The 18,060-nt window shown below is 44.6% G+C and overlaps 1 protein-coding gene across 2 annotated transcripts; it reads left to right on the top strand.

Moving 5' to 3' along the window:
* Nucleotides 1-3,023: 3,023 nt before the first annotated feature.
* Nucleotides 3,024-17,077, top strand: DHH (desert hedgehog signaling molecule). 2 transcript variants are annotated; one of them, XM_063293534.1, is made up of 3 exons: nt 3,024-3,799; nt 14,882-15,143; nt 15,887-17,077. In XM_063293534.1, the coding sequence occupies exons 1-3, from the start codon at nt 3,485-3,487 to the stop codon at nt 16,528-16,530; spliced, it is 1,221 nt and encodes a 406-aa protein (XP_063149604.1). In that variant the 5' UTR covers nt 3,024-3,484; the 3' UTR covers nt 16,531-17,077. The 2 variants fall into 2 exon arrangements, with proteins under 2 accessions (XP_063149604.1, XP_063149603.1); XM_063293533.1 differs by having other exon boundaries at nt 15,863-17,077.
* The last annotated feature ends 983 nt before the right edge of the window (nt 17,078-18,060 follow it).

Below are 18,060 nucleotides of genomic sequence, written 5' to 3'. Positions count from 1 at the left end.
CCCTGGATGTGCCTTAAACTCATCTAGAAGAAAAAAGGACTGCCTGAAAGGAGGCAAGGGGGGGAGGAAAATGGGTGCTAAAACAGTCATTAGGTTTAGAATTTGTAGCTGAGATAGTGGGTAATAGCCGGCGCCAGCAAGGTCACGCAAGGGGGAGGGATTATTAGGATTGTGTAAACTTTTGTGTGAAGGGGGAAATGCAGGCCCTGATATATGTATACAAACATTAGAATTAGGATGAAGTTAAATACATTCCTGAGGATGTGATCGATATCCATAAGTGTCTCAAGGATGTGTTGATTACTTTCATCACATGTCTGTTCTTCCTCTTCCTGACAAAAAGGCAATCACGGTTATCTTGACCTTATGTAAATTAAACTAGGATCTGGTGAGCCATCAGAGTCAAAAACAACGATAAGGATTGTAAGAACATCCTGACATCCTGCTGGCATTGTGAATTTGTAAATCAAAGTGGGTACTTCAAGGTAACAGGAAGAATGTGAGCTGAACCCTCCAAGGAGGGGGATGACAGGCAAGGAGGGTATAAAGGTATAGGGTTAACTTCATTCAGGGTTCCTTCTTGCACGGAGGGACCCGCCTTTGCAAACGCGTTACCAAATAAACTCCTTTCTTTGTATCATCGAACCTGGGTGATTGGAATTCTTCAGGGACATTTTTCCCGCTGACAAGGCTTAAATGATGTTATCTGAAATCGAGACAAGGTGGGCGGAAAGAAGAAGGGGTGGAAGTGCCTAGGGGAGTGCCGGATGAGGACAGTGGCAAGAGGCCAAATCTTGGCGGGATTTGAATCCTTTCTGTTTTGGTAGGTGACGGTTGACGGGGATATGGATTGGATCATCTATTGTGGCCAACGGGTTCATGAACTGTACCGGAGATGTTGTGAAGGGAATTGCAGAATGGTTGGATGCCACTAGTGGGGTGGCCTGGGAGAGTGGAATGGCATTGGATGTGCTGTTGTTTAGGTGGGCTGTTCACGAGCTGGAAGCAAGCTCTCATGATGGGAATTTTGATCCTAGTAGGATTATTGTGTATCCCATGTCTCATCCCGCTTATCAAAAATATTGTCCAAAGCACAATTGAAAGTATGGCCCCCCAGAAGATTATGTACCAAAGATTAAAAGACAATGATCCAAAAGAATACATAGAAGAGAAACATCTTTTAAAAACATTTTGAGTTTAAGGCAGAAAATATAAGTCAGTAGTAGAAGGGGGGATTGTGAGAGGGGGAAAAATGAGGGGTTCACAGAACCCCTGAATGTGCCTTAAACTCATCTAAAAGAGAAAAAGGACTGCCTGAAAGGAAGGAGGGGGAGGAAGGAAAATGGGTGCTAAAACAGTCATTAGGTTTAGAATTTGTAGCTGAGATAGTGGGTAATAGCCGGCGCCAGCAAGGTCACGCAAGGGGGAGGGATTATTAGGATTGTGTAAACTTTTGTGTGAAGGGGGAAATGCAGGCCCTGATATATATATATACAAACATTAGAATTAGGATGAAGTTAAATACATTCTTGAGGATGTGATCGATAACCATACATGTCTCAAGGAGGTGTTGATTACCTTCATCACATGTCTGTTTTTCCTCTTCCTGACAAAAAGGCAATCACAGTTATCTGACCTTATGTAAATTAAACTAGGATCTGGTGAGCCATCCGAGTCAAAAACAACGATAAGGATTGTAGGAACATCCTGACATCCTGCTGGCATTGTAAATTTGTAAATCAAAGTGGCTACTTCAAGGTAACAGGAAGAATGTGAGCTGAACTTTCAAAGGAGGGGGAGAACAGGCAGAGAGGGTATAAAAGTATGGTGTTAACTCTATTCAGGGTTCCTTCTTGCACGGAGGGACCCGCCTTTGCAAACGCGTTACAAATAAACTCTTTTCTCTGCATCATCGAACCTTGTGGATTGGAATTCTTCTGGGAGGTTTTTCCCGCTGACACTTAGAAAGAAAAGGAAGCAATCATCATTTAGGCTCTTGTTATGAATGCCTTGTAGCAGTGGCCTAATTCAAGAAACTGATGAAATCATGGATTGGTGGGGTACCAAAGGTTGACCTCCCTTCTCATTTCTCTGCAGTGGTATATTTGAGGGTGAGGCCTTGGCAATGAAGGTTCTTCCTTTCTCTCTCTCCCCCCCCCCCCACACACACACAGTCTGGTAGCTGGGAAACAAGTAGGTTCTGGAAATGATGGGCTTTAACTCTAACGTGCTTTGACTTACCGCTCGAGGCAAAGCCAAGGAAAGGGGCATCTGAGAGTGCTGCTTAAGAGGCAACTTTTAAAATAATCATTTTGACAACTTGCCCAACTTCAGCGATCATCCAAGAAAGGGGGAAGGAGATTTCTCCTCCTCCCCCATCTCTCTCTGGCCAGAAAGGAGGCTCAGTGAGTGCTGCTCTCTGGTCAGGAGAAGAAAGGACAGCTTCAGGAGGGTATACTCTGCCTTCTGGTTATTTATTTTCTCATATCCTGGAATGCAGGAAACAATGCTGAAAGTGCAGGAAACCACGGCAGCTCTGTTCGATGACTCTCAGCCTGGTGACCTAGAGACCTACTTCCCCTGAAGGAAATCCTGGGCGGGGGGACGGGGGGGGGCTTTACGCAAAGGGTCTGAGGTGCGCTGGCATGCAGGGTGCCCAGGAATGCTGGAATGGGGGCGGGGAGAGAGAAATCTACTCTGAATGTGAAATCTCAACCCGAAAGCCACCATTTTAACAGCCGCGCGCCTCCCAGCCTCTCCAGTAGAGGGCGTCAGGATCCAGGCTGGCACAGCAAAGAGGCGGCTCGCTCTTTCGGGAGACGGGGTAGGGAGGCGGCGGGCCGAGTCCTCGCCACGGGAGTGCGCGCTAGGTGTCCGTAGGGTGCACCTCCCTCCGGGAATCGGCTCCTGCCACCTAAGGGAGAGGCGGCACCGGGAGGGATGTGGCCGGCACAGCAACTCATGGGGGCCGGGCTTAAAGGCGGAGCCGGGCCGCACGAGCGACGGTGCAACCCAGCCGGGTTCCCCCGCGCCCGCCACCTCTGCGCCTGTAATGGAAAGGGTGGCAACGCTCGCCTCTGCGTCTGGGGCTTCTGTCGCACGGTAGCCTGCCCTTGGGGAAGGAGGCCCCGCGATGGCTTTGGGCAGGGAGAGACGCCAGGGGGCAGGAATAACTGGGCTGGTCTCTGGAAAGTGCAGGGAGCTGCGGTGGCTGATTTGAAAGGGCACTGTGTATTGGCACGGGGAGGGGCCAGAATCGTGTATGGGGGCCAGTCAGTGGCATTGCAGGAGGAGACGTACCAGTGGGGCACCGAGGGACCTTCCTGCCAGCAGTGGGCTTCTGAGGATATGGGAGTGTGGAGGATTCCCATTGCCTTCCCACCAGCCTGGTCAGGGTGATGCCCACCCCAGCTGACTGCACTCCTGGAGACCAGCGGAGAATTGCACCTGAGGAGAGGGCTGGCTAGGTTGGCATCTGGCTGAGATGGCTTGGCGCAGGCTTGCCGTGGTCAGCCTGCTTGGGCTTTGCTTGGCCAGCTGCCTCCTGTCCCCTGCTCAGGGCTGTGGCCCAGGCAGGGGGCCAGTGGGACGGAAGCAGTCTAGCCGCAGAAGCCTGGCCCCGCTGCAGTACAAGCAGTTTGTACCCAACGTGGCGGAACAGACCCTGGGGGCCAGTGGGAAAGCCGAGGGCAAAATCAGCCGCCGCTCAGAGCGCTTCAGGGTCCTGGTGCCCAACTACAACCCTGACATCATCTTTAAGGATGAAGAGAATACAGGTGCAGACCGGTTGATGACAGAGGTGGGTGCTCCTGGGGGGCAAGGGTGGAGCCTGGCTACCCAGGGCCCTTCATGGTTGGGGTGCCTGGTTCAGCCCAGGCACATCTGAAGCAGCAACAAAGCAGATTGTGACTCTCAGCATGGGATGACGGCCCCTCCTTTAACTATTGACTAACCTGAGCAAGTGCACCCAACAGATCAGAGATTTAACTCCCCAGCAGCATTCGGCCCCAGTACATCTCTATACGTATTAGCCCATAGGCTTTCTCTCAGTCCAATTGCAGGAATGGCTGCTGGTCTCAAATGATAAAATGTTATCACTCCAGGTTTGTTTAGCCTTTGATCTGGGAATAGCCATTACAGAATGAGTCTAAATCTTCGGGTCTAAAATTCGGTTGTTTTGTCTAGACAGAGCCATGGCAGGGAGTATTGCTACTTTCAGGAGGTTTCTGTAGTTTGGGCTCACTCACTCACAAAGATGCTCTCTGGTGGACTTAATTCTCTGGACCCCCTCCTATCTTGGTCTTTATGGTTGGGGATGGAACAAGGCTGGCAAACAAGGAGCAGTAGCAAGGTTCTGTGCTATTCCCAGGAGAAATGTGGCTACCAAATGTCCTTATGGCACCTAGCTAATATTTCACATATCAGGGAAAGAGAAAGGGCTGTAGGACTCCATCATCCCCCTTCATGCTGCAAATGGCCTCTTTCTGCTTTTTCAAGTCTCTGAGAAAGTACTGTTGAGGTATTTAGATACCAAGCAAGAGATGCCACAGTGACCCATCTTGTGTGGGCACCTATAAAATCTGCAGTGGCTGGCGTGAGCATTTCTTTTTAAAATGTCTCCTGCGTTTGCTGAACAGTTACAACATTCACTTGGGGTACAGAGTATCACAGAGGCTCAAAGATACTTCACTATTTTGTTGGGAAATGGCCAAGTGCTTGCTTTGGTAGAAAAATGCTTGCCCTGAAGTGGACCAAACCATTATCAATTGGGATTTAATTTGTTATTCAAGTGCACATTAACTTTTCTGAGGGTATTTCATTGTTGGAATTCTTATTCCTGTAGTTTAATTATTAGCGTATTTTGTGGTGGCATGCTCTGCAGTCTTGAGCGTTTTAAATGGAAAAAAAATGGAAAAACGTGATATACGTCTAATTAATCTCCGTGTGGAAAACCATGTTGTTTTAGTGTTCATTGGGGAGGAAAAGCAGCCCTTACTGACCCTGCAAAAACAGGAGGAATCTTGTGGAAGAGTTACGTGTATTATCTTACCAGCTTTCTTGGATCACAGTCTACTTCATGAGGTGTATGGAGACTAAAACTGTGCAAGAATTACATACACACCTTGTGTGTTGGGAGGGAGAGGGAGAAGAAAAAGAGAGAATTGCTTCAAAACTAACCAAAGGCAGATTAGCAGTGAGGTGTGACCCAGACATTCTAGCGCTGGGTAAGTTAGTTAAAGTATGTCAAGTGATATGTTAACCCTGAAGTGATAAAAGGAAGCTAAAGCTAATTTAGAAGCAGAAATAATTAGGAGTGCTTCTCTACCTTCAGGACCTCAGAAGTACCAGAAACAGGAACAATGCATTCACAAAGTCCCTCCAACTCTCAAATGAACATCCTAGGATCTGAATGGAGATCACAATCACCGTTTAGTATGATTGATTAACTTGCAATGCAAGCAGAGGAAGGTTGTTGATTTTGCCTGCCTCCAAATCTAAGACAAAACACAAATTATAAGGAATTCAATTTTAGCCATGGGTGGTTGAAGGATCCTTCTCTACTCTAAAGGAAAAGTATTCCTGGAACTCAAGCCTCAGTTTTTCCAGTTGCTAAATATGCCTTCTCTTTTAACTAGTTTTTTCCCCCCTCTGTCTCTCTCTTTGGCCTCATAATGTTCTCCCTGCTCCTGCCTGTGGGACAAGAATGTAACTGACTCCAAAAACCATCTCCATTTGTTATTCTACAACAGTGTTCCTCAACCTTGACAACTTTAAGATGTGTGGACTTCAGCTCCCAGAATTCATGGCTGGCTGGGGAATTCTGGGAGTTGAAGTCCACACATCTTAAAGTTGCCAAGGTTGAGAAACCCTGGTCTCCAAGATTCAGATTCAGGTCATCAGAAGCAGTTATACAATGGCCATGTTCATATGACATGCTTACTGATGATTAACTTAATCTTGGTTTCTTCATCCCGGTTTTGCTGTTCGTGTGATAAACTGAACCATAAATTAACACATGGGCTGGATTTGCACAACATGCTAGGAGAAAGCATAGTTAGCTGCTTTGTAGTTCAGTATAATATGTTGAGACATACAGAGAAAATTCTCCTCCCCCACTTCAAAGGCATTATGTAAGGTGCCTACAAGGCCAAAACCAATAGCTAAAAATAAGGGAAGAACATCAAGCTATTTCTACAACCGTGCTAATTCTCAAAAGTAAAGGCAAATTATTCATGGATGGGTAGAAAGAGTGTTGAAGTTAGGGGTGCCGTTACTCAGAGAAAGAGAGGAATCTGTTGGCAAATGAAGCTGGCTTCTCCCCAGCCAATCTAATGCCCAGGATCCTTCTTTGAGAATAGCCCATCTTTTTATTTTGAGCTGGGAAGGATTTGGCCTCAGTGTTTCCCATTATGTAGTCAAAGGTATGGTTGGAGGTACTCTCCCTGGAGATTCCCTGCTCCTGCATGCTACTGTAGTGGTATTTGCTTTGTTTATTGTTGTAAAGCATTTTCATTCTACTCTGTATATACACTTTTTTGAAAGGAGCCTGTCCTTGTTCCCAGGCTTATGATTAAAAAAAATACGAAAGGGAAAAGGTATGGGAGGGAAGAGGGAACAAGTCCAGGCATGTATTATAACATTAAATAAGGAGTACTTCTATCATGGCCAGTTTGATATCATTCTGGAAGACGACTGGTCTTTCTGGAGACTGATGGCATCTCCCCTCTTCTCATCTCATCTCCCTCTGCTCTGGTGTGATAAAATGGCTGCTGTCTAGTGAGGGTTGACTCATGACCCAGGTTGCTTCCCAAGAAATGATCAGGGCTTTTTCAGGGGACCCAGGAGGGAGGACGTATTAAGAGGTGGAGGGCTTCTAAGCCAAAAGAAGTCTAGAAATAACCACCTACAGGAGAATAAAAACTAATTAATTCTAATAGTCAAATTGATTGGGGCTGAGATTGGGATGGGTGGATGGGGAATTCTCACTTATCTCAGATACATTCATAGATGAATGTACCTGAAGTACCCCCCATTTTTTTTTTTACTGAGACGCAATATCCATCTCCTTCAATATTTTATGTCTGGTTATGACACTCCTTACTGCCACCAGAACTGTCAAATAAAATTCATTCATTTGGTTTATATTCTGCCTCTATACTCAGTGAGTAAGAGCAACTAATGCATTTAGATTGTCGAGTAGACTTTTTGTTCATACCATGCAACAATGAACTTACAGGACACAGTGATGGCCAGCAATTAAGATGCCTTCAAAAGAACTTAAACAGATATGTGAAGGGTATTCCGACAAAGGAAATTAGTTGTGGTATCTGATGTTGAAATGACATTTGGCTTAGCATGAATGAATCCACCACTGTAATTTGAAAGTCAAGCATGAAGTGCGAACCACAAAATTCTAGCTTGCTCAACAAATACAGCAAATATGATGTCTGAATTGCTTGAAAAGATGCTATAGTGTATGCCCTTGAAATAAGGACAAATATTTAAAAAACCAATACAAATGGATGGCAGGAGCACTGAAATGCATTTAACAAATAGATAAATGGGTCCAAATGGGGCTGAAAAGAAAAGATTAAATTCATCTGGGCAGCAAGAGAGAAAACACCACCAAATGCTAATATTTTCAGATCCTTAATGTCACTTTTGTTATACCTTGTTTCATTTGGCAGGAACATTTTCTACATGGATGTAGCTTGTAAAACTGGGAAGGGGAGGAGACTTTTGTGCCGAGCTCCCAGGCTTCTTCTTGGACCAAGGAGTGCTATCAAAGGTGCTCAGAGATGAATTGGTAGCATTGTAGCAGCAGAGGTGACCAACAGGTGGATTGCTTTGTGTCTAAATCTTACAGATGTCCACTGGTCATTCACAGTGTGTCTACAAAGGGTGGCCTAAGTTTGAGCAAGAATAGCTATTTCTTTACTTGAAAGACCAGGACAGGGTCCTTCAGGGCTGCTTGAACCCTTCTGATTGCAGAACAAGTGGTGAGGGAAAGAAAGACATTGAAGGTGGGAGAGAAGGGATGTTTTTCTCTGGGGACAATGACATTTTGCTTTTGGTGGGTAGAAAGCTGACTTCATTCTAGTTTCCTGTTGCTGAGTCATAGCATGCCATCTGAAGGCAGGGTGGGTTGGCAGCAGGCATTTAACTTTGAATAGCTAAGGGGGTGTACAGAGAACAAAGAGAAGAATTACAGGAAGGTTTAGTGGCTCCTGTGGGGCATTAGAGGCTGCTCTAAGTGGAGACAGGAAGCTGGGTGATGTGGGCTTAAACACCATTATAAATATTCCTTAGAATGACTCCATGAATGCACTTTGTTCATGCTCAGGAGCTGACTAATAACCTTGTACTCCATGTCAGATGAAGACCCTGAGTTTTCATGCCTTTAAGGCTTTGCGGGGTGGGTAGGGGAGGTGCTTTGCTAAAGTAATCATGTTAAATAAGGTAGGGGGAGGCAAGTTGGTGCCAATAACTAGGTTGCCTAAAGACACTTCCACTACTGCTCTGGGGCTCCCTGCCCCATGTCTGGATCTAACTTATGTCTGTTATTGGTGGGGGGTGGGTAGTTGGGTATATCTAAAGAAAATATTTAAATTGATGGGGAATTGACAAGCCGCAAAACAAAGCATTAACCTCTATCGTCACCTCCATTTAGAAGAAGGCCTGTGGACCACGTAGAGACCCAGAGGCTTTCTTCATTAACAGTGATGGTGAGTGACTGCAGCCTATTGCTTTGTTCCTCCTTGCCACCATCCCTTCCCCAAAATAAGCTTTGGTAGCAGAAAGCCAGCCCACTGATGACCAAAGAAGGGTTTCATGGACATCTGTACCCCCACAAAGGTAAAGGTAAAGGTTTCCCTTGACATTAAGTCCAGTCGTGTCCAACTCTAGGGGGCGGTGCTCATCTCTGTTTCAAAGCCGAAGAGCCGGCGTTTGTCCGTAGACACTTCTGTGGTCATGTGGCCGGCATGACTAAACGGAACGCCGTTACCTTGCCCTCCGAATCGGTACCTATTAATATACTCACATTTGCATGTTTTCGAACTGCTAGGTTGGCAGGAGCTGGGACTAGCAACGGGAGCTCACCCCGTCACACGGATTCGAACCGCCGACCTTCCGATTGGCAGGCTCAGCAGCTCAGCGGTTTAACCCGCAGCACCACTGCGTCCCATATAAAACAAGCCCTGAAAATCTGACTCTTCCCCCAGGCCTGGGACTGGAAGTGGCTGGTGGATCCCTTATGGGATGTTTATTTGGGTGGTGTTGGGATTCTTCTTCCAGATGTTGGTTCTATAGAACCTTCGTAGGATTCTACTTTTAATTGCCTTAGGTCATATGCCACCCAGAGACAGGATGGAGTCAGGCCGCCTAGAAATTAATTAAACAACTAAACCACAACTACGTGCAGCATCGTACGGTAGTGACTTTGTGAAGTAGTGGCAAGTACTTGAAAGTGTCCACAGCATACCCTAAAAATTCCAAATGTGCCCACCAGCCCTCAAAATTCGCCTGCTTTGGAGGAGAGGGAAGAGGCCAGGGGGAGAAATTTCAATATATTCAGGTTTGTGATGCGAAGTATCCCAGTTGCCATTACTGAAACTGACTTGGCTCCATATTCTGTTCTTCCTGTCTCCTCTTCTTTTCATGCACTTCATCCTACGTTGCTGTCCTTTAATTGCCTTCACATTACACCTGAAACAAATCGTCCCAACTACTCTCAGATTCATTCTACATCAGTACTGTGATGTTACATATGTCTGTGCAGAAGTAACTACAGTTGTATTCTGTAAGGATGGTAAGCATGTCCAAAATTGCAGCTTAAGTTTAAAGAGAAAAAGGTGGGTTTCAACAGAGACCATACGTATGTGTTTTGTAATAATCTTCATTACTTTTTTTCTGTTTTACTTTTTATTTCAGTTTGTAAAAATTCGATCTTCTTTTGGGCAGGGTGAGATCTGTCCAATAATTCCTGCTGAACCAAGTTCTCTTTTATCTGCTTTGCCCTTCTGATATGAGAATAATTTCAAGGTTTCTTTGAACTGCTACTTACATGTTTATAAAAAAGCAAAACAATCTGCTCTTTCAAACTTGCCGTGGCTTTCCTGCACTAGCACTGCCCTGCCAAGGCAAAAACTGGAACTTTTAAAATCTCTCCTTTCCTGTTCTAACTCATGCTCTTCAAGGGACATTCAGAAAAAAAAAATGCAATTACCGTCTCTGCCAGGAGATGATTTACAATAGGGTGGGTACAAAATTTTTTCACCAAGTATTCACTGAGACAAAAGCTGTAGCAGGAAACTTATCTCTGGAGGGTGAGGGGCTGGACTTACCTGACCCTCGTATGGATATTTAATGAAATTTTCCTGAATCTTTTTTTTTCTGAATTTACATGTGTATTAAGTTTCTAGTTCTTTTACTTTGAAGGCTGGAGAGTAAAAAAGCAAACTTGTTCTTTCTTCCTGCTGTTCTGGCTAACAAGTATCAAAGACATTGGGAGCAGGACATAAAGTTTTAAACTGGTGGTGGTTGTTAAAATTGACAGTGGTGATCAATTAGTTTCCTTAGTTTCCTTAAAATATTTGGATTGCAGGCTTAAGCAGACAAGGATGAAGTTGGTTAATTCCCTTTTCAGTATATGGAAGCTGCATGAGCCGCTAGAATAAATAACCTTAATTTAGATACACTTCATAATGTGTGCTCCTTTGAAGTAGATCATAAAAAAGGTTGCTTAAAAAATGCAAAGCTACAGTACACGTTTTGGCAGGAAAGATTGTGATACCTTTTAGCTATCAAATGGTTAGACATGTTGCTGCTGATCAAGAGCAGGGGATGAGAGACCTCCGTCCTTCCCCCGGTGGTTTTTGAACAACAACTCCCAGAAGCCCCACCAGTGTGAATTTGTGAGGAAGCCTGTTGGGAGGTGTAGTTCAGCCACAGGTTCTCAACCTCCTCCTAGCTCAGAGGAGTCATTGCAGTCCCATTTCATCCACCTCTTCCCTCAGTGAGCAGCTTCTAATTCCACCATCTTCCAGTAGGAGCTCAGAAGCTTCCTACTTTCCTGCCTTTCATCGTCAACTGCAAGAAACCAGCCATTTGGTTTGAAGCCTGCTGGGTGCTGTGGGACCCCCAGTGGGAGTAGCAAGGGGAGGGGGAAGATTGGGCACCCAATAAGGTCCCATCTATGACACGTCCTACGGTGCCCTTTTCCCCCCTGCGTTGACACCAGTCCCGGGCCTGTGGAGCTGCTGAAAGAGTTCTTTGTGGCAAAGTTGATGATTTTGCTGTTATTACCCGAGGAGTTTGAATTCTCGCCGAGTTAAGTAATTCTGGGCCTGGAAAACAGCTATTGTGCTCAAGCCCAGGAGCCGATGGGAAGTCTCTTGCATTCCTCTTTAGGATTCTAGCTTGTTCCTTTCACTATAGATGAGGCGACGTTTCTTTTAAATGAAATGCCTTTTTCTCCCACTCTCTTCCTATTCCTCCCCGCCTTCCCCATCTCTTTCCTCTTTCTAAGAACTGACTGTCTCATTCAACCAGGTGTTTTGGTTACCCGTACCTGGGTCTTAGAGGCAGCTTCCTAAGAACCCAGTAACTTAATACCATAACTGGGTTGTTCTACCTAAGAGAGTCGGTAGGTGATTTGAGGGTCAGAGAGCACCTGGGAAAGAGGCAGGGAGCAATCTCTGGCTTTGGAGGATGGCAGCCATTTCTTGCTGTCAGAACTTTCATCCTAAGACAGTGTTCCTCAACCTTGGCAACTTTGAGAAGTGTGGACTACAACTCCCAGAATTCCCCAGCCAGCTATGCTGGCTGGGGAATTCTGGAAGTTGTAGTCCACACTTCTCAAAGTTACCAAGGTTGAGGAACATTGTCCTAAGATAATATAAACGTTAAATATAAAATAGAAGGCAGGAATATTAGGTATGTTCACTGCCAAATATATATAAATATATATTACTAGATAATATACAGTAAATATATTCAATAAATGTAAATATATAAATATATGAAATAAATATGTCCGATCTAATAATAACAATAATTAAAAATCTAATTATAATCATCTTCCTGTAGAACTTTTATCAGGGTTTTGACCCTTGTTTCAAATAGCTGTGATTTTGCATCAGGAAAAAAAATATGAAAGGCTCACCTTTTAAAGAGGCAAAGTGAGTGACTCCATAGGAAGCAGGAATCTATATATAATTCCAGCTGCATAATGCATGTACCTATGTGAAAACACGTTTTGCAAACATTTTCATCATAGATGTATATCATATATATTAAGTATATTCCTAAAATGTATTCTGTGGTGGGACAGAAAAAAATGTGTACATAAGTGCAATATTTAGCACTCTGGGCACTTAAAAAAATGGAATCTTGTGAGAGCATACTTTAAAAACCTATGTCAAAGAAAGGTTTAAGTGACAAATGATTGCATTTTGGAATATTTTTTTCCTGAATGGCATTAAAAGCAATTTAGTGACCTGTGTATTTATGCAAGGTTTGTATACAAGGTGTATCAAAAGTCAGGTCTCATAGAATTGAATACATTACATCAGAGTCTGAATCCGTTGCCATTTTTCTCTAGATACATCCTTATTGTTTGATGCAGGATCTTCAAATATTCCTAAGTACAGTAACATTCTCTCTGATGTTTGCAGATTCGAATGTGATGGTCTCCTTTAGATCGTCTGTTGGCCTATGGGGCCTGACTTTTGGTGCACCCAGCATATTTAAACCTTAATTCCTCTCCTATAAGCCACAGAAGGTTTCTTTGTGGAAAGGGGATGTTGGAACCATGAATATTTCATTGACTCCTTGAAGGGAATATGAGATACTCAATTCATAACAAAGGGATAAGTGTAAAAATTGATGGGAGAAAGTAAAGGCAGGAGAATATGGATTCAGGATGAGTTAGGAACAGCTGCCGAAGAAAAGCTGACTCCACAGGGGACACTATAGGGAGTGGTGCAAAGAAATACTGTGCTTATCTTGAGAGAGCATTTAACAGGATGTTATTCGGTCAAGTAATCTTTCATCTGCCCACCCCAATCTGCCTAGTCTAAAACCAGGTTAATTAAAAACCAGGTAATGAATTGGAATGTATTTTTCTCAGGGTCCTTGAGTTGGTGTTTTTTTCTGCCTGACTGCTCCAGGCGGGAGATGGCCTAATTTCAAAGAATTAATGGTTAATTGTCAATGGCCAAGATCAAGCCCACCTATCCTCCTGCTTTAAAAGTCACCTTTATCCCTAATTCTTAATAAACAGACTGTGCAAAAAAATGGGGGTGGGGAGAGAGCATAAGGCTATTCAAAAAGACTTGTTTTTTCTGAAAAAATACTTCAAAGCAGAATATTTTTACATGCGCATGCACGCATGCAGAATTGACTTTGGCTTTAGCAGACAGGCTGTATTTTTATCTTTTATTCTTGGCTTCAAGATGCTTAGCTAATTATTTGCTTGTCTGATTAACACTGTGATCTTCCTGATCATTAAATTTAACAAGCATGTAAATCTAATATGAGAAAACAACTATTATAGGCTACGAAAGACTTTTCTTAATTATTCAGGTTTCCAACTGGACAACTACAAATGCTCTCTGCAGCTAACTCCAATCAAGTGCATAAGAAAGATATAATTAATGGTGTTTAAAGGCTGTTTTGTTTTATTAGGGTTTTGACTGAGTTCCGCTACATGCATTAAACTCAACCACTGGCAGCAAATGGGGGTGTGAATCTGAGTGCTCCTTACTCCGAAAAGCCGGCTATTGCTGTCCTATCCAGAGCATGATCATATGGTACAATATCAGCATATGTTTCCAAGTTCTGATGGGTTTTAAACATGGGGCCATTTGTAGGCCAAACATAAGTTTCACCACTGTGTTACGGGCCCTCCCTAGCATTCTAGGGTGTTCATAGCATTAACTGTTCAGATTGAAGGATTCTGTACCAGCCAGTCTCTTATTTCTATTTCTTTGTTTTTGCCAATTCTTTGCTAAAAATAAATAGATTTGGGATGCATTATATTGTTGTAAAGAACACAAAGTCACATAGAGTCACCCTAGCATTGTCCAGTAAGCCTGAATTGCTTTTCCTGTGCAACTTAAACGAAGGTGAAAGAAATCTCACAAAGGGGGGAGTGGGAAACCAAGAAAAGGAAGTTTGGCAATTGACAGATAGGGAAGAATGTTTGGGGTTGAGTGACACAGGCATTCAAGGGGTCATATTGGAGGCATCTTTGAGGATATCAGCCAGCATGGGAGTAATGCTGCAGCTTTCAGGGAGGTCCTGAGCACATCTTGCACTATATGCAACACTCCTTGGTGCTTCATCCTGATAGTGATGTCCTGTTAAGGAAAATTGATTATTCATAAGCACAGTTTTGCAGTTAATAAAAGAAGTACAGGTCAAATAACACTGGGTGTTGGACAGCATATACATTTAATAAATTATTATTATTAAATGGGTTGTTATGGAGAATGCAAGGTAACTCTCTGGTTGTCAAAGTTCCAGTTGGGCCTCCCTCTGCTCCATACGCGTTGGAGGAGAGAGAGGTCCCGCCAGTACTGAAACATCTTAACAGGTTGTGGTTGATCCCTCTTGCATTCTAAGAAACATGATCATGATGGTGACCAAGATCCTTCTTTCCAGCAGCTTTGTGAGGCACTAAAAGTTAAAAAGGGGAAGAAGTGAACAAGTGACAAGGTTGAACGTGGGAAAAGTGGGCTTGGAGATGGGTCTGGTACAGGGCAAGTGCTGGAATGTTGGGATGGTCCTTCTCCTCCTCCATCCCCCAAGCTTCCTTTAAGCCTCCGTATCAATGCAACTGGAATCTTAATGCCATCTACCTCTGTGCTTCTTGCAGCGTTGCAAAGACCGAGTGAACGCCCTGGCCATTGCCGTCATGAATATGTGGCCGGGCATACGGCTACGGGTGACAGAGGGCTGGGATGAAGATGGACACCACCTGCCTGACTCTCTGCACTATGAGGGCCGGGCGCTGGATATCACCACCTCTGACCGTGACAGGGAGAAGTATGGCATATTGGCCCGCTTAGCTGTGGAGGCTGGCTTTGACTGGGTGTACTATGAATCCAAGGCGCACATCCATGTTTCTGTGAAAGCAGGTACAGAGTGGGTTTTGCCCCCAGCTATAAAAAGGGGCAGGGAGTCAGTGGGATTTGCATGCAGCTTTGAAGATCATGATTCCTTGCCTCCAGTACCTGCCTTGGCAGAGGAAATGGGGGCAGGATCAGACTTGGCCCTTTCCCAAAATTAGGCAACATGTTAATACTTTTAGTCATTCTGTCTTCTTGGGTAGAACTGGGGCACCATAGTTGATTCCTCATCCAGTCCATAAATCTTAAATCTGTTATTTAAGCATTTCACCACCACCATCAGAAACAATCCCAAAGCCAGTCTAAAATCAATGTAAAATCAGAATAAAGCCAGAGCAAAAATCAGAATGAAACTATTATTATTATTATTATTGTTATTGTTATTGTTATTCCCATTAAAAGAGAAATGTTGGAGAGGGAATGCCATAATGCAGTGTTTAAAAGGTTTTTTTCCCCTTCATGTTAGAGCTTGGTCTACGTATGATCTGGGCCAGCGATGACCTTGGCACCCAGGCTCTCCCTTTTTCTCCTCCCTGCTGCAAGGGTCATCTGCGGTTGGGCTTTCCCACTGCCCATAGACTCCTCTGGCCTTTGCATCAAAAGCTGACAAGGAAACGCTATGCTCTGGCTCCCAAACCCAGTCAAAGACAGGGGGCTCTCAACCTTGAGCAAGGAGACCAGAAGCCAAATGCAGCCCATCTCATGATGTTGCCTGTTAAATTCCCTAGATAACTCCATGGCTATTCGTGCAGGCGGCTGCTTCCCTGGAGATGCGACTGTGATGCTGCAGAGTGGTGAGAAGAGAAGTCTCTCCAAGCTACGCCATGGAGACTTTGTATTCAGTGTGGATCAGAATGGACAAGTGACTCCTAGTGAAGTTTTGCTCTTCCTCCACCGAGACCCACACCAGCAGACGGTCTTTGTGGCCATCGAGACAGAAGAACCTGCTCGCCGGCTGCTCCTCACATCCTCTCATCTCCTCTTTGTTGCACGGGACTCAGTCAACAGCACTGCCAACTTCTCTCCTGTGTTTGCCAGCAGAGTGTGTGTGGGGGACTCAGTGTTGACATACCAGGCGGGCAGCCCCCCATTGCATCCTGCCCGAGTAGTTCGTGTTTGGCAGCAAGAGGGCATTGGAGTCTATGCCCCCTTGACCTCGCATGGCACAGTCCTGGTCAATGGGGTGCTGGCATCCTGCTATGCAGTCCTTGAAAGCCATCATTGGGCTCACCATGCCTTTGCCCCATTACGGTTTGTCTATGGCCTCTTCTCATTGCTGCCCCTGAAGGGTGAGCCTAGAAACTCCAGTGCTCAGGAAACAGACGTGCACTGGTATTCAGAGTTTCTGTATTATCTGGCATGGGACTTGCTGGGCCAGGATGTACTTCACCCCTAGAGACTTGCAGGGCCATTTGCTTGCCAGACAAAGTTAAACTCATCAAGTCTTTAGATAAGGGAGGCCCTTGGGCACTTGCTTGGCTCCATACCTAGTTGCCTTGGCTGGCTAATGATTCTAGAGCTGAGGTCACTTTAAAGCATCAACACTGGCAACAGAGAAACTAGCCTGTGAGTACCTGGGAGTTGGGTTGAGTGATTAGGTCAACTGATACCAGTGCTCCTGCTGTAGGTTGCATATCACAGGCACTGGACTACCTACAGATGTGTATGTGGAGCTTGCAAATATCCAAGGCATGCTGTGTTCCTCCTCCTAAATTTAGCACAAAGTCAATAAACCCACTGTCTTAATTTTTAGCAGGTGGGATGCATTTCCTCCATTTCCCATAGGTGACCTGATCTTCTCTGCTTATAAAGCCAGCATAAGATCAGCTGTGGCTTTTTTCTCTCCCTGCAGCTGCTTAATGGGATGAGTCAGGAAGGAGCAAGGTATACAGCAGAAATGAATGCTAATCATTTCTAAATGATTGGAAGGCTTTTCACACACACCCCAGCTTCAGAAATGTATTGTAGCATTTCTGTGACATGCATCCAAGGGAAGGTAACGAAGGAGTTACACTGGCTGCCTCTTCATTGTGCGGGTGATATGGAAACCTGCAGGGTCTCTCTAACACGGTGCTAGTGGGCTTTTTCAAGAAGGGCCAAACATGCCTGTGACCATACATGAAATAAGGATGGCTTATGATGGTGTGTGTCTAGAATTATTACAGCTCGGCATCCCTTTACTTACTGAGTTACAACACTGGATTCAAGAAGACAAGAACAAGCGAGAGGCAATTCCAGATTCTTGCAGGGAAGGGTCTCATGAACACCCAGGCTGGAATGATTGAGTAGGGTTACACTGGGCAGCCACGAGACCTGCCACTTCTCTTTTCTGCCATGCCAGGATCTTAAGGAAGATCTGCCTGCATTTTCCTATTGCCACTAAAGGCTATGGGCAAGGGGTGGGACAGGGACCCTAATATTTCCTTGTGAAAATTAAAATCCATGCCACTCCTTTAAAAAGCCTGTAGTAATGAGATTGACATTTAACTCCAGAGTTTTTATTTTTATATTTATATAAGTAGTAAATTAAATGTGGTCTGCCACCTCTTGTCTTGTGCCGTAGAGGGTATTAATTTGATGTTTTTGATAGGGAAATGAAGGGGAGGAGCAAGCTGTTATTTCTGCAAGCTGTTTAACTTCTTCCTTTTTTTTTTTTTTTTTTGCAATAGTATTTTTGTGTGTCTTTAACTAAAGAGAATTACTTTGACCCTGGTGTCTTGACCTGTTTCTTGAAGGATCAGAATTCTGTTTGAATACTGGGGAGGGGGAAGATGAACATATAATATCTCGTGTGTTCAGCATTGGCAGGCAATTCCCTTATCTATTAGTTGATTGGGTCAAAACATTCTATTTTATACACCTGGGTGTGTGCTGTGCGCCTGGGTGTATAGAGGGGTTTTGTATTTGCCATGCCTACCCCACTCTA

Source organism: Candoia aspera, chromosome 2, assembly GCF_035149785.1.
Source record: "Candoia aspera isolate rCanAsp1 chromosome 2, rCanAsp1.hap2, whole genome shotgun sequence".
In the NCBI taxonomy this organism is placed as follows: domain Eukaryota; kingdom Metazoa; phylum Chordata; class Lepidosauria; order Squamata; family Boidae; genus Candoia; species Candoia aspera.
This window is presented reverse-complemented; position numbering and strand designations above follow the sequence as displayed.

What these genes read in the sequence shown, in the direction of transcription:
- DHH (XM_063293533.1), top strand. Translation starts at nt 3,485, where the DNA reads ATGGCTTGGCGCAGGCTTGCCGTGGTCAGCCTGCTTGGGCTTTGCTTG. An exon ending in CAGACCGGTTGATGACAGAG is followed by an intron (nt 3,800 to 14,881) that starts GTGGGTGCTCCT and finishes TGCTTCTTGCAG; the next exon opens with CGTTGCAAAGACCGAGTGAA. An exon ending in CCATGTTTCTGTGAAAGCAG is followed by an intron (nt 15,144 to 15,862) that starts GTACAGAGTGGG and finishes TAAATTCCCTAG; the next exon opens with ATAACTCCATGGCTATTCGT.